This window comes from Podarcis raffonei, chromosome 1 (genome assembly GCF_027172205.1).
Source record: "Podarcis raffonei isolate rPodRaf1 chromosome 1, rPodRaf1.pri, whole genome shotgun sequence".
In the NCBI taxonomy this organism is placed as follows: Eukaryota; Metazoa; Chordata; class Lepidosauria; order Squamata; family Lacertidae; genus Podarcis; species Podarcis raffonei.
This window is the reverse complement of record NC_070602.1, coordinates 68,330,580-68,345,867: the sequence shown is the minus strand read 5'-3', so window position 1 is coordinate 68,345,867 and position 15,288 is coordinate 68,330,580. Positions and strand designations below refer to the sequence as shown.

General features: G+C 40.4%; 1 protein-coding gene across 1 annotated transcript; it reads right to left on the bottom strand.

Moving 5' to 3' along the window:
• Nucleotides 1-182: 182 nt before the first annotated feature.
• LYVE1 (lymphatic vessel endothelial hyaluronan receptor 1) lies at nt 183-12,405 on the bottom strand. Its single transcript, XM_053391338.1, has 6 exons — nt 12,036-12,405; nt 9,046-9,217; nt 7,135-7,274; nt 4,979-5,251; nt 1,874-1,952; nt 183-1,068 (listed from the first exon to the last, which is right to left on the bottom strand). The coding sequence occupies exons 1-6, from the start codon at nt 12,118-12,120 to the stop codon at nt 882-884; spliced, it is 936 nt and encodes a 311-aa protein (XP_053247313.1). The 5' UTR covers nt 12,121-12,405; the 3' UTR covers nt 183-881.
• Between the last annotated feature and the right edge of the window lie 2,883 nt (nt 12,406-15,288).

Genomic DNA, 15,288 nt, shown 5'->3' with positions numbered 1-15,288 from the left:
CTTACTTACTTTGGTGTAAATATAGTTAGACTCCTATAAGTATCAATGGTATGTTCGAAATGCCACCATTAAACAATTTACTATGGCCTGACATATGCACTTTGAGTTTAACTAATGGCAAGAAAAGCCAATTTTGTATGCTTTTTTGGTTTGTAGATGATCTCCATACAACATCACAAAAATTATTTCTGCAATTTTTTTTATTAAGATGGAAAAACTGTCCATAACAATTAGAAACCAATTGTGTTGTTTCAAAAGATTGTATTAAAACATATCTCCCTGGAAGTTGTATAGAAATAATTATATTGTCTTTTCAAAGCAATCTTAATAAATAAAATGGTATACCGTAGTATGATAATGAATGTGACAATGGCAACATGTTTTTTTGGAGAGATATATTATGTTTTAATCCTAAACACAGTTGCTGCAGAGAAAACTCTATAGAAGAAGATGGAACATACCTCAGAATGTCATGCAAATGATTGCTCTGTTATAATTGTCTTTGGTTTAAATAGAGAGAGGGAGGGAGAGAGAAAGAGAGAAGACTGCCTGCTTAAAGTGATTCCTATAGGGAAGTATTTAGTACAATTTTATCTGAAAAGTTGGATACAACATTTCATAGTTACAAAGCTTGTGCCACATTTTCCCATGTGAATCAGATCTTTTCTCTCCTCTCCACATTAACCCTTCCATTTATGGAATTCTGTAATGAACTAGGCATATTTTTGTTATGACATGGTATAGCTGATATGCATAAAGTACAAATTGCATAGAGAGACAAAAATATTGACTTTGGCAGTATTTACAACCATCCATTTATAAACAATTTGCTAATATCTGTCATTTGTTCATCTAAGATATGTCCATTTGGATGCCATTTCTTAAACTTCTGCCTCCAAACATTTTACCCGTGGTTCAGGCTTGGCTTGAGATTCTTCTGTGTTTTTCCCGTTTCCCTTGGGTTCCTGCTCTGGAGTTTTGACGCTTGTCTTTGTTTCCTTGATGTTCTTGGTTTCAATTTCTACCTTTTTCTCCTCCTTGTTGGAAAATGGAAATGTTTTCTTGTATCTTTAAACAAGATTTGGAACAAGTTAGGAAATTGGACGATTAACCATAAGTCTCCAATGCTTCCTTCTCCAAAGGAAACTAAGCACTTGCACTATGTCTGGAACATCTTGCCACTCAAAGAATTGAAGCAGGCAATGAACATATTCTTGAGAAGGTACAAGGACAACTCAAATAACCCTTAGGATGCTGTATAGTTAGCTTTAAACTCACCAAAGCCACATAAATGCCTCTGTGCAGCACAGCAGCTCCCAATTCATGTGTTTATCCCCCAATAGAATTGAGGGGTGTATTTAGGTAAAATCCCAGGACCAGATCAGAGCACTAGTGCTAGGTTCTTTTATGAGCTGCTGTTCCACAGAGGGTCACAGATCTGGTGGTCAAGAGACATGGGGGGGGAGCAGGACTGACGTGATTGCTCAGTTAGTTAAATATTTCTATTGTTTTACTTGATCTGGGGGCAGCTGCCCCCCTGCCCCCCCGCTACATCCATGAAGAGACCATAACATGCAGATTATGTAAATGCACTTCCCTTCCATGTGCAGAACACTGTATATGAACACATGCCTTTGAGTGTACATTCATATGCAAATGTGCTTCACCTGTATTATGTTTCTACTGCATAAAAGAATATACATGCCAATAAAGGTACAGGGTTAGAGGCTGACTTGCACAAAGCATTCTACCTACAGAGTCCAAGGCTCACTTCCTTGGTCAACATGTTGAATGTGCACATGTCAAGGCAGCCGATGTATAAAGATGCATATGGATATTTATTGTAGCAAATAAAACAAAAAAGTACCCTTACTTTTTGACATAGCAGACTGCTAAAACAACTGTTGCTGTGAAGAAGATGAGGGCAAGCACAAGGAGGGCAGTGGGTACACCTAGAGAGAGAAACAGATTGTTTTAGAATCAAAGAGTGTGAAGGGTAATCCATCGTGTCTGGTGGTTTCCAAAGGCTGGTCAGCACACAACATTGATTTGTGGATGGGAATTCAAGGGGGCGTTTTGGACCTATACAACCTTTCACTGCTCAGGACCGAAGTATTTGAGGAACTAGCTTGCTCTGTATCAGGGACTCGCTTCTCATCAGTTGACTTGTCCTCTCTGCAAGAGATTAGAAGATATGCAGCCAAGAAAGGGGCATTTACTGCTACACTCCTTGCATTGTGGAATGTTGTTTTCAGGAATTGCTTTTCTCTCCCTGTTTTTTAAAAAAGTATCAAATATATTTCTGTTTTAGCTTGTATTTGGTTTTTGTGACTGGTTGAGTTGTGGATGTCCTTTGTTCATATTGATGGATCTGTTGGTTTTGTTTTCATTTATGTGATTTTATATGAAAATGTGATTTTTAAAATTAAAAAAACCATGTTTTTTTTCTTTCTACTCCAAAAGTGTTATAAAATGTCTTAAAGCAGCACACTTTAAAATATATATATACAAAATATTTTGTGGCCAAAAAAAATTTCCCTGGAACTTCACAGAACAGCAGGAATTTTTGTCATACTGGCATGCTTTTGTTGCTGAACAACTTGTCCCCACAGAGCATGTGCAACTAATTAGTCACCGTGTCCTGGCATATGATTCAGCCTGGGCGTAGTTGGTAGATTAATCTTGGCACTGATAATTTTTTTAACATTAAGCCACCCCAAAATGCCTGTTAGCATTACTTTATTTCTGTTCTTGTCCTCTCAGAGTTGGAGAAAGATGATGTCATCATCTAGACTGACGAGAAAAATCTAATGTTGCAGTGCTATGCACACTTAAAGGTAAAGGTAAAGGGACCCCTGACCGTTAAGTCCAGTCGCAGATGACTCTGGGGTTGCGGTGCTCACCTCGCTTTAATGGCCAAGGGAACCGGCATTTGTCCGCAAACAGCTTCCGGGTCATGTGGCCAGCGTGACTAAGCCGCTTCTGGCGAAAGCAGAGCAACGCACGAAAAAGTCGTTTTACCTTCCTGCCAGAGTGGTACCTATTTATCTACTTGCACTTTGACGTGCTTTCAGACTACTTTGTGGGCAGGAGCTGGGACCGAGCAATGGGAGCTCACCCCGTCACGGGGATTCGAACCGCCAACCTGACGGCAAGCCCTAGGCTGTGTGGTTTAGACCACAGCGCCACCTGCTTACCTGGGAATAAATCCCATTTCATGATGGCAAATTCCATTAGCAGAAATTATGATGGCCAGATGCAAAAGAGGACAGGGCTCATGAACCTTTAATAATTAGTAGAATAGGGAATTTTTAGCCACCATAGGTTGCACAACAGTAGGATTAGCTGAAGATCCCTCTTCTAATCAACTATTAAAGGTGTGGGAGTGTGATCTGCTTTTCTTTCTGGCTACCCTGGCAGGACATTTCCATAAAAAAGACTTTGAAACCACTTCTGTAGCTCAGTATCCCTGGACTGAAATGAGATTGACTAAGAATTCTTTGACATAACTACTTTGTCATGTCATCAGCAGCCACGATGAGCAGCAACTGTCTGTCATGTCCTTTTGGATACGTGGGAAGAAGAACTCTCTTATATCTCAAAATTAGCACATCTCCCACAAACAAGTAAGCAGCAGAAACCCACCCAAACCTGGGGGAGGGGGCAAGTTATAGCCCTCAACCACATTTCATGCAGATATCAAGGAGAGGAAAATGGGGGAATGAGTGGTGGAAAGAGAGAAAAGGTGGTACTCACCTATCTTGGGCTCTGTCCTCACCCATGGCTTGTTTTAATTCCACTCATTGCCAGCACTAGGCCTATGACAAGATTACTTCCAACAAGAGACCCTTGACTTAAGGGTGCCGGCTCACTCAAGGGCCCTTCAATATATTTTTTTAGGGGGCCAGGCCCCCTCAATGTTTAGAAGGCCCCGTGTACGGTGTCCTGATGTCACATGACTTCAGGCATGTGATATCAGAACGTCACGTCGGGTCCCCTCAATCCTCTGGAGTAGGTGGCACTTTTGCCTGCACTTAAGACTTTACCTTTCCTGATCTGTGGCTTTGAACAACCCGCAAGCATTCTTCACTTTCTCTCATCTACCTTTTCCCTAATCTAATTTTTGGGAAGTTTCCTCTTTTGAAGTCAAACGCAACTTTCTTGGACTTTCCTGGCAATAGCCGACCTACATATATGGTGAATTTGAGACCACTGTGGCCACTGTTTCCAATCAGTTCAACACCACTTACATCCTGCCCTAGGTCCTAGGCACCACTAAACATAAAATCCTGGGTAGCCACCCCTTGGTCGATTTGTTGTTGTTCTAGGCACAGCTATTTAGCGTTTCTAAACATTTTGCCTCTTTGCCATGACTGGATTGTGCATATTCCAAGTCTGTATGAAGGTAAGATTACCATTGGTGTGAAGCTGGTTTGAGAAACAAATCCTCAGACAGTACTGTTTTATAACAACAGGATTCATTTGCATTTTGGATAATGTCATGTGGAAAGGCAGTGAGTGCACAGTAAATGCAAGTGGGAACACAACCTTAGTAGGTTCATGATGGAGGCAAGATTCAAACCAGGGGCTTCCTCAGCCATACTAATGCGAGGTGTCAGTTGTTTTCCCCCCCAAGGGATGTAATATTAAAATAAGAGTCCTCTGAAACAGATCTAGGCTAGGCCAAAAATAAATAATTCTTAAAATACATCAGAAATGAAGAATCCCCTTCACTCCTGCAGGTCTGGTTTAGTTTACATTCTTTACAGCTTCTTGCGTCAAAATGTCACCTTTCCCTTACCTCCACTCAATATGGATTTTTTAAACCTCAGATGAAGCCCTAGCTTTCCTTTTATTTGCATTAACACATCTACTGATGTTTTGTTATACCACTGGAAAAGACCAGAAGGCATGGGGAAAGTATGAAAACAGCCATACATATAATTCTCTAAGCTAAATAATGGGATGTTGCTCTTACCTCCAAACAGAGAATCATTTCTAAAGGCAGTTTGTTTTGCCGTGAGATGTAGGATCACATCCTCCGTAGTTGGTGCTGTTGGTGAAATGGTCTGCGTTACACATATAATACGATATAGCAGCTTTGAAGGCTCTTTAGTTTTCTGTGACTCAGATGTTTGAACTACTGTTGAAGTGTCCTGAGGCAAGACTGCAGAAGTAGAGTTTGCCTCCATAGTAACGTCCAGGGATGCAGTTGTACTTTCTTCTGGTATGCAGGAATTAATCCATGTGTCTGAAAAGATGAGGGAAAGCGGTGCAATGAGATGTATTGACACTAGCATTTTGCATGCAGCTGAAATGACTTTTCATACTGAATTGCAGTGAACGCTTTCCTCCTTGCTACAACCATCATAAATCAGGTGGTAATTTCTATTTCTTTTTGTTTGTTTGTTTGTTTGTTTAAAGTACACTTCATCATCCTCACCCTAGTGCCTCTAATAGCTAAGCTGGATGGGAACTGCACTGTCAGCGTAAGTGGGATCCCTGAGAAACAAGAAGGAGGTGTCAGCAGCAGTATGGCAGTTAACAACAGGGAAGGTTGAATATCCATTAGAAAAAAAATGTTTTGCTGGGTGCTCTTTCTCCTGCTCACAACAGGAAAATTGGGAGCATAATGGGAGTCGAAAGCATTAAATTCCTGCACATCTGGTCCTAATAGTGGTTATTTAAATGAAACGACATACTTACTCATTGCTTTCACAAAATTAACATCTCATCTAGTTTAGCCCTTAGGCCAGGAAAAACATTGGTTCAGAAAGTTACCCAACCCACTACATTGCGGTGGTACTTAAAACCACATTTTAAAGGCATGTTTTGTGTGTGCCTGTAGCCTGTAGGTACTTTGATATATTAAATGCAGCAAGAGAATTGAGCTGCCAATGTGATCCTGAGGAATAACTAATCCCTTATTCTGAAGGTCGTTTATATAATTTACACAGTTTGAAAGCTATTATGACACCAATGGCCATTCTGAGTACATTTTAATATAATAGAAGGAAATGACCTCTTTATGGTTCTTCATATGAGTCCCTGGTGGAAGCTTGATGACGCATTTTCATTGACTGAATAGGATACTGAATGACAGAGTAATATTACTTTTATCACCAGAGTCTTTAAGTGATGCCAAAAGTCACAGAGGACACAAATTTATCCAAGTACATTTTACACCAAGACTCTTAGAGATTAACACACTCATTATTAGGTAGTATTTTTGTGTTTTATATTGTAAGATGCACTGTTATCCTAGGATGAAGCGCAGTACAGAAATTTCATCATCATCATCATCATCATCATCATCATCATCATCATGATGTGAAGGATACAGACACTCTGATCCAGTATCAACCAGTAGGGTATCTTTTTCTATCACAATTTGAATTGTATGGAATGTAAATTGTCATACAAGAAATAAAAGAAGCAATAAAATAGAATTAAAAATCATGCACCATCTAGCAGAGTGCATTGCAATTGGTACACCATCAGTAATTTTCAAGAGGTTTATGAGGAAATAAATTGGGGAACTTTTAGAATTTAGAGAGAAAAATGTTTCTTTTTAATTTTGCCTATCTGCTCTCCCCTTCATTCCTTATATTTCCATCCCATCCCTAATTCATAGAATCTTAGAATCATAGAATTGAAGGGATCCCATGGGGTCATCTAATCCAACCCTTTGCAATGCAGGAATTGCAGCTAAATAATCTCTGGCTAATAGCCATCCAACCTCCACTTTAAAACCTGAAAGAAAGGAGAGTCCACTGTAACAAAGCTTGATCTGAAACCTTGACAACAACATACCATGACAGACCCAATGATTCTCCGCCCTGCCTGCTTTACTGCCCTTTCATACCATACACTTTGACCAAGGGGACACAGAGAAGTTAGCGGATAGTTTCCTCTCTCAGGTTGAAAGTTTATGTGTAACTTGTAGTTCCTTTTATCCAAGAGTCAGGGTAAACTGAGAGATGGTGGAAAATTTAAGTTGTGGGGTGCGTGGCGCAGGCTGGCCATGATCTCATGGCAACTGGATAGCCTTCACACAAAATGTCGTTACATCCGCTTAAGAAAGAGATTTGATACAAAATATTATTGCTTGATTCATTATCTTGGCTCACTCACCTGAAGAATTGTAACAGTAAGCATGGGCTCGATAGTCATGTTTGGTTCTCCAGACGACTATTCCAGTGTTATTCCTACCACATTTTTCATTGGGAGTTATCCGGGAAATGACAACATACCCTTCTTGTATCCAGCCAAAACTACAACGGAAAACATTGTTTTTCTGTTAAGCGTATGCCCATATCAAATAATGTACTTGATAAAATTTAGCATATGAAAGCTAAACTGAACGTTTATTCTCGTCACTGTGGGCCATTGAATAGCTTGCTTACTGATAGATAGATAGATAGATAGATAGATTAATTGTGTGAGGCCCAAGTTTTGTTTCTCCCTTAGAAACAACCTACTCTGCAACATGGAGCTTTTATAGAAGAAAGGAAAAGCAAATAACGCTGTAGAAAAGTTCTCTCACAGGTTTATCTTTAAAAAGATAGGCACTATTTTCTACTGTTGACAACTTTATGGATTTGCAATCCAGGTTCAAAGATTTGCCATTTGTAGTCTAACACATGAAATTGTCATATGTTTAAATGGGGGATGAAATGCCTATGAATGGGTCTGGACTGCATCACTGTGCAATTTGGCTTACTTGCAAATAAGCATGTATAAATTTAATGCCACCTTTTTGCTGAATATGTATTTGATGTGGTTCTTCAGCATAATCAAACAACTCATCCAATAATAGCAAGTGTCTGTCACACACGACTACACTATCTCAAGGACACAGAAAGTTTTCTTCTTGGTTGTTGTTGTTGGTTTTTTTTTTTTAAAAAAACTTTATTTAGGGCAGCCCACCTAGGAGGCAAGATGAGGTGACCAATTCAGGCAGCGGGATCCATAGGAGTAGCAAATGCAAACTCCAAAGAATGCAATGCCTGCTGCCACAGTAGCAGTGACAGCTGTGGCATGCGCCTTGAAGACTGGATCTGCTGCCTTCTCAGCATCCCCTCATGCAGCAACCTCTTGGCATAGGGAGGAGCTCCTCACACCCATGTTCCGATGTAGATATTTATCCTGCCCCCATTCCCGATGTAGATCTTCACACACCACTTCTTCTCTGGTGGGGGTGGGGGGAGGAACCATTTTGTGCTTCACCGCAAGTGTCAAAACGTCTTGGGCCAGCCCTGACTTTAGCGATTTCTGCACATTGAAACCCTATACACATCTGTTTAGAAGCAAGTCCCATTGTGTTCAGTGGGGCTGACTTCCTAATAACTGTGTTTAAGATTCAGACTTAATAAAATTGGCAAGAAGAGGAAATGAAAAGCTGTATAATGTCACAGTCAGGATGTTACATGGTAAGTAATGTAAAACAAGAGTGTAAACGGAATGAAATACATGTTATAAAAATGTGCAAAGATGTCAATGATTTGATTACTATTTCTGAGATCTAAGGATCTACACAAACAGTTCTGTGACCCTAAGGAGGCTTTGGGGCTTACAAGTATTGAACAGCAACTCTTCCTGTCATATAGCCCGTCTCTTTGGAAACTTGGGGACGTTTCAAAAGGAGTTTGTGATATGGGATAGCAGGATCCTGTCAATTTTTCAGTTGGTCTACTCTGAGTACGACTAATGTTGGATGTTACTCTATGGACTTAGACTTAAATATTTGAAATCCCTTCTGTGAAGGAAATGAACAGAGACAGTCACAGCACAATCCTAACTCAATGTAAGTCCTATTGAATTCAATGAGGCTTACTCCCAGGTAAGGATTAATCCCAGGTTAGGATTGCAGCCTTAATCACAGAATGCTAATGTAAGAAAAGTCAGAATAAGGTGTAGATATTTAATTATTTCATGCTTTAGATTCATTTATAATAATATTTTTTTTAAATATTGTATCTACAAAGAGATGTCTATTTGCCAACCTACAATAAAATATTTTAAATGTTGAAAGATTTTCTGTACCTGCAGGTTTCAAAGCCATGCTTCCGAGCCTCTTCAACCTGAGATTTATATGCCAACTGTAACCCCAGCTGCTCGCATATTTGTCGTGCAGTGACAAAATTAAATACACCTTTATTGTTAACATGTGAAGCAAGAGTTATTCCAGAAAGCCTGCACTGGAGAGTCTTAACATCTGCAAATAGAGAAGAAACACATCAAATGATTACTTATAGAAATTTGATCTTTAATTTCATGTACTTTGAAGAGTGGAAAAATTATAAGAGCTACTTTACATAAAGTCAAGTATAATTACACCAACTAGCTGAGTCGCTCCAGCATTCCAATCCAGGGTCGGTTATTGGGCCTATTCCCAATAACCGATATTCTTTAACTAAAAATAACTTTGGTTAGTAAGGATCAGGGAGAGCTGGGTTTGAACTCTCCCTCAGCCTAGTCACTCTCTTAAAGAATTGCTGTGAGGGTACAATGGAATGTAAAAAGAATAATGTACACAGCCTGGGACCACCTTGATATCCAAGGATTGGTTTGGGAACATGTGCTTTTAAATGTGTTCATAAATGATCTACAGTTAGGGGTGAGCAGCGAAGTTACCAAGTTTGCTGGTGATACAAAATGGTTCAGAGTGGTTAAAACAAAACAGGATTGCAAATCGTCTTAAGCAGGGTGAAGGAACAGTAAAATGGCAAATGTCATTCAATGTAAGCAAATGTAAAGTGATGCACATCAGGGCAAAAAGTCTTAATTTAATATATACACTTACAGGATCTGAACTGACAGTGATTGACCAGGAACAGAGGCAGTTTTAGGGGAGCAGGACTGGTTTGGGCGCCACGGTGCAGGGGTGCCTCAGCAATGCTGTAGAGCGCAAGAGATGGGTGTGTGGGTGCTTGATTTTAGTGTCGTCGTACAGGGTGCTGCTGAAATTTGAGAGCTCAAAGGCTGCCACTGCTGGGAACAAGACCTTGGAGTCTTGAGAAAAGCCTGAGGAAGTTTATGAGTATAGGTTACCATATGGGGGACTTTTTAACCAAGAGAAAATTTGAGTAAGCAGGGACATTATAGAGGTGCATTAAATTATGAATAGCATGAAGAAAATGGATTGAAAACTGTTTTTCCCTTTCATAATACAGTGGTACCTCAGGTTAAGAACTTATTTCGTTCTGGAGGTCCGTTCTTAACCTGAAACTGTTCTTAGCCTGAAGCATCACTTTAGCTAATGGGGCCTCCTGTTGCTGCCGCGCTGCCGGCGTACAGTTTCTGTTCTCATCCTGAAGCAAAGTTCTTAACCCGAGGTACTATTTCTGGGTTAGCGGAGTCTGTAACCTGAAGCGTCTGTAACCTAAAGCATATGTAACCCAAGGTACCACTGTACTAGAATTCAAAGTCACTTGTTGTTCAAAAAGAACATTTGACAAATGAGGTACAGTCAAGATGATAAGGGTCTATCAGATTTGGAGGGAAGGAATATATGCAGTATTCTGCAGAACAGTTAGCCTTGGGAATAAGAGACATCCTTTCTTTTAAAATAAGGGAACAGGGTTTAAAAATAAGCATTGTGTATCTGAATCTTGACTCCTCTTTCCTCTTTAGTCATCAATTTGCCTCAAACAATACTCTACTCCCCAAGGACCAATTTTTCTTACCAAGCTGAGTGCTCTCGGTGCATGCAAATATTTGTGGTGTTTCAGTGCCAACACTACCATTAGGCAGGAAGGGACAGTACATATTAGAGGGCATAAGATTATTTAAAACAAATTTAATTCCATGGCGTCTTTTGGAGTTTCTGCTTCAAATAGCAACATGACTTTGCTATCTTTTTTTATTAAGTGCTTTACTCATAACCTAAGTTTCCTAAGATTAGGAAGTTTACTTGAAACAGGAAAATGAACTTCATTGAAAGAGCTCTGTATGATTTCTTGTGCAGTGACATAGAACTGGAGAGTTTGATCATATTATAAATCTATATTAGTCCAGCGGCTTGGCTGTTCTCTCTCAGGACTTGAAGTGGAAAAGGGTGTGGCTGAACTTGCAAGGAAGGAAAAGGAGGAAGGGAAGGGATTCTATCTGAAACGATGGGAACAAGTAAAGGAAAAGGGAAAAGTATATTAAGCTTGTGGTGACTGGAATTTTTTTTAGCATGGATAGAGTGCTGGACTGTGCTCTTTGACAACTATAACCTGGGCTGTGAACTTACTGGCTAAAAACAGGTGGCTGGCTAGCACTCAGCAGAGCAACTTTAAATCATTTTAAAAGTCATTAAACTAATAATCAGCAAAAACTTTTGAACTGCTCAGTAGATTCAAAACCTTGTTTTTTTGTGGTTTGGTTGATAAACACATTTTGAAGATAATAAGAGGGAAGGGAGGAACAAATCCAAGCAAAACTTTTAAAAAAACCACAGAAAAATATCTGGTTCTGCAGCTAAGGTAACTGCTGCATTACTTGTAACACCTGATTCAGAATTTCATTTTTTAATAATTTATTAACATTCTAGTTGCATCTTTAACTGGAGACACTTAAGAGTTCTTGGCTGCTTCCAGACAGCCTGTTTATTGAGCATCCTGATTTGTTTGCATAAAGTTTGTAGGGAGGTTAGGTGACGTTGGCTATTTATTGAGAATTCATTTTGATTTGTTTGCAGGGAGGTTATACAATGTTGGGCCAAGCAAGTGTTATTCCATCCATTCCAGTGCACCTTTATTGCAAAGAGTCCAAACTTTGGGGGCCAGAAACAAGTTGTGTGAGAGCATAAAGTCAACTTTAATGGTGCCAGCCAAATTTGCTGCTATGTGTCTGAATCCCACCCCAAAACAGTGGCAGTCTGGAAGCACCCCTTATTGTTTAGGTATCCTCCTGCTCTGTGTTTCATTTTACTGCAATCCGGGAATAATCTTGCTGAGAATAGTGGGCTGGATTCGATTACCTTGTCCTTACAGTGCTGCAAAACACTTCAGAGAAAAAACAGTACAAGCAACATACTAAAAACGTACCTTCCAAAGGAAAATTGTGCTGGGTTGTGATGCTTGCAATCCAGGTTGAGAAAAAGAAGATTGTAACTCCAACGTGAGATGCCATCCTCGGGAACAGGAGGTGTCGAGATTCAAGCCAGGTTGCTTCCTTCCCACCCTGCAGTGTTGAAAATGCGACGCCTGGCGCACCTTGTGATCTCTGAATGAGGTCCTCTCTTGAGAACTGCTGGACAGCCACTGTGCTCCACCACAGGCAGGAACGAACTTGTTGCTGAGCTCAAAAGCCATCCCACAGGTCAAGGTCACTAAGTGGAAACGCATGACACCCCCCCAAAAAAGCTAGGGGGCAGCCTGGAAAATAAAACTAGTGCTGACTCAGAAAACGTACAGCTGAGGAAGAGAGATAACACGATGTTATACTCTTTGTCTTATAAACAACGGGAAGATTTCCCCTATAGCTCTGGGGTGCTCGTTCTGTGACAGTTCCTGTTTAGGCAGTTGTGAGTCACTCATCCTTCATTCAGCCTAATCACTTGTTAACCAGACGCTGCGGGTGTGGTGTGTAAAACTGTTGATTACCTTATATGTAAAAACATGGAGATCAGAACTTTTGATATAAATTTATAATTTAGATGCATGGTTGAAAGATGAAAAAAATGACTATTTGACTGAGGTAATGGTTTACAAACTCTGTTTTTGGGAAAGGATAGAATCATAGAATTGTAGAGTTGGAAGAGACCCTGAGTCGACGTCTAGTCCAACCCCTTCAATGCAGGAATCTCAATACAGAATCAAAATGTGATTTGATTTGAAACTAGACGCAGTGATTCAACTTGTGCTTATACTTAGGATCCAGTCTCTGACAGACTCAAGTTTTCCTGCCTGACTGTATCTCTTGTCTTTCTCCTTGTCAGCAGTGTCACGATCACATCTAAGGTAGAAGAGATGCCATTAGGGCGTGCACTGAGTGTGGCCAGGTGACTCCTCAAGAAGCTGTGAACAGAACATGACAAAATAGCCAAATGCACACAGAGAGTGTGATTCAAAGTCACCTTCCTTATTTTAAAGCAAACTGATGAGAAAATGTGAAGAACTGAAGTCTGGAAAAACGATTAACAGAGAGAAACCAAAAGTGCCTGAGTCATGGTGTTTTTCATGAAGGCTTTCTTTTGCTTCCAAAGGATCACCCCCTTTAGTGTGCGCTGTTTCCCCTCCAAAAAAAGATGAACAAAGTGTTCACCCATTGTGTTGGGACAGGTATCGGAGGGGTGAAATATGCCCGCATTGCTATGAACAAGGCAGCCTAAGTAACCCTCCGAGTCTAGCTATATAGATCCGTAGAGGTAAGTAAGGGTGGGACTTGGTAATCTGGCATAATATGGTGACCTGTGCAAGGCCAAAATTTTGCTCCCCACAAATGGATCTTCTCAATTATTGATCTTCTCAATATTGTGCCCACTTGGCTTAATGACCTGTGTGGTAAAACAGCCCACACCGCCATGAATCTAGCGCTGAGGAAAGAGTAAGGGTGAGCAATGGGAAAATGATGACATTGACATCCTAGCTGAGTCACATCCACACTGACCTCACAGCCATTTTGAGCTAAGGCAACGATAATAATAATAATAATAATAATAATAATAATAATAATAATAATTTTTATTTATACCCCGCCCTCCCCAGCCAAGGCCGGGCTCAGGGCAGCTAACAAGCAATAATAAAAACAAGCTGAATGAATACAGCTTAAAAACAACATTAAAATACAACATTAAAATATTGAAACATTAAAATATTAAAATGTAGCCTCATCGCAGGAGGAGAAAGGAAAAGAAAAAAGAAAGAGGGGGAGGGAATCAAATTGGCTCCAAGACAAAGGCCAGGCGGAACAACTCTGTCTTACAGGCCCTGTGGAAAGAAATCAGATCCCGCAGGGCCCTGGTCTCATGAGGCAGAGCGTTCCACCAGGCCGGAGCCAGTGTTGAAAAGGCCCTGGCTCTGGTTGAAGCTAATCTAACTTCCTTAGGGCCCGGGACCACTACGGGGTTGCTATTTATGGACCTTGAGGCTCTCCGTGGGGCATACCGGGAGAGGCGGTCCCGTAGGTATGAGGGTCCTAGGCCGTGAAGGGCTTTAAAGGTCAAAACCAGCACCTTAAATCTGACCCTGTCCTCCGCCGGGAGCCAGTGCAGCTGGAAAAGCACTGGGTGAATATGCTTCCATGTCAGAGACCCCGTGAGGAGCCTCGCTGCAGCATTCTGCACCCGCTGGAGTTTCTGGGACAGCTTCAAGGGCAGCCCCGTGTAGAGCGAATTACAGTAGTCAAGCCTGGAGGTGACCATCGCATGGATCACTGTGACCAGGGCAGCAATGCTATGCTATTGACTTTATTTTCCCTTAGTAATGCCATCATGTAGCCAAAAGCAATTGACTACATAACTCCAGTAAATCACATTCATTACGTCATCACAGAATGGCTGTGATCATGTAGCAAAGGGGGCGAAATAAATCTTAAAACAACATGGCAAAAGCAAAAGCACATTTATAAGTTGGGGGATTTTGCAAGATTGGGTTGATGGACAATATATTGTCCCCAGAGGCAAACCTTGTGTCTCAAAAAGGTCTGTGCTTTAAAAACTACACAGTGTCAATTGGACTTTAAAGAATAATGGAAGCCTTTAAATTTATTCCTGATTGTTTTTGTGTTTCCATTTCCATTTAAACTTGTGTTTGTACAAAAAGCACACTTGAGAAGATGAGTGCTTCACCCTGTATTACTGAAAATTTCAGCACCTATTTTTTCTTAAAGATTGCTAATTATTCCATACATACAACTTGTGTTCTCTGATGGAATTCCTAAGTGCTCATGCACAGAATAAAGAAGTCACAGATGACATGAGCAACACAGAGGACTCTGAAACAATATTTTATTTCCAAATCTCAAGTATGTGATGCTATACAGTACAATACTAGCACACCTGTGCAAAGTTTTACAAAATTTAAAACAGGATACACAAAATAGTGCCTCTCGAGTTCCACCTACTTTAAAACATCAGTGCTGTGCACAAAATACACATGTGTCTTGTTAAAGCCAAATAAATAAAATATTGCACTTCCAAAAAAACAACAACCCCAAAACAAAATCCTATTTTGGTGTGAATGGTGTAAGATTGCTGACTTGCTCTTTGTAGCCACATGAGTCCTGTGAATTTAAAGGAACAGAACTTTTTTTTTTAGAAAGACCCCCCAAAATGCATAATCTTTTCTTTGTCTCAAA

Bases quoted from the DNA above. Each gene is read 5' to 3' on its own strand.
- LYVE1 (XM_053391338.1), bottom strand. From the start codon at position 12,120: ATGGCATCTCACGTTGGAGTTACAATCTTCTTTTTCTCAACCTGGATT. The intron at 9,218-12,035 runs GTACGTTTTTAG...CTCTATTTGCAG, and splicing joins GCACAATTTTCCTTTGGAAG to ATGTTAAGACTCTCCAGTGC. The intron at 5,252-7,134 runs GTGAGTGAGCCA...TCATCTTTTCAG, and splicing joins TTACTGTTACAATTCTTCAG to ACACATGGATTAATTCCTGC.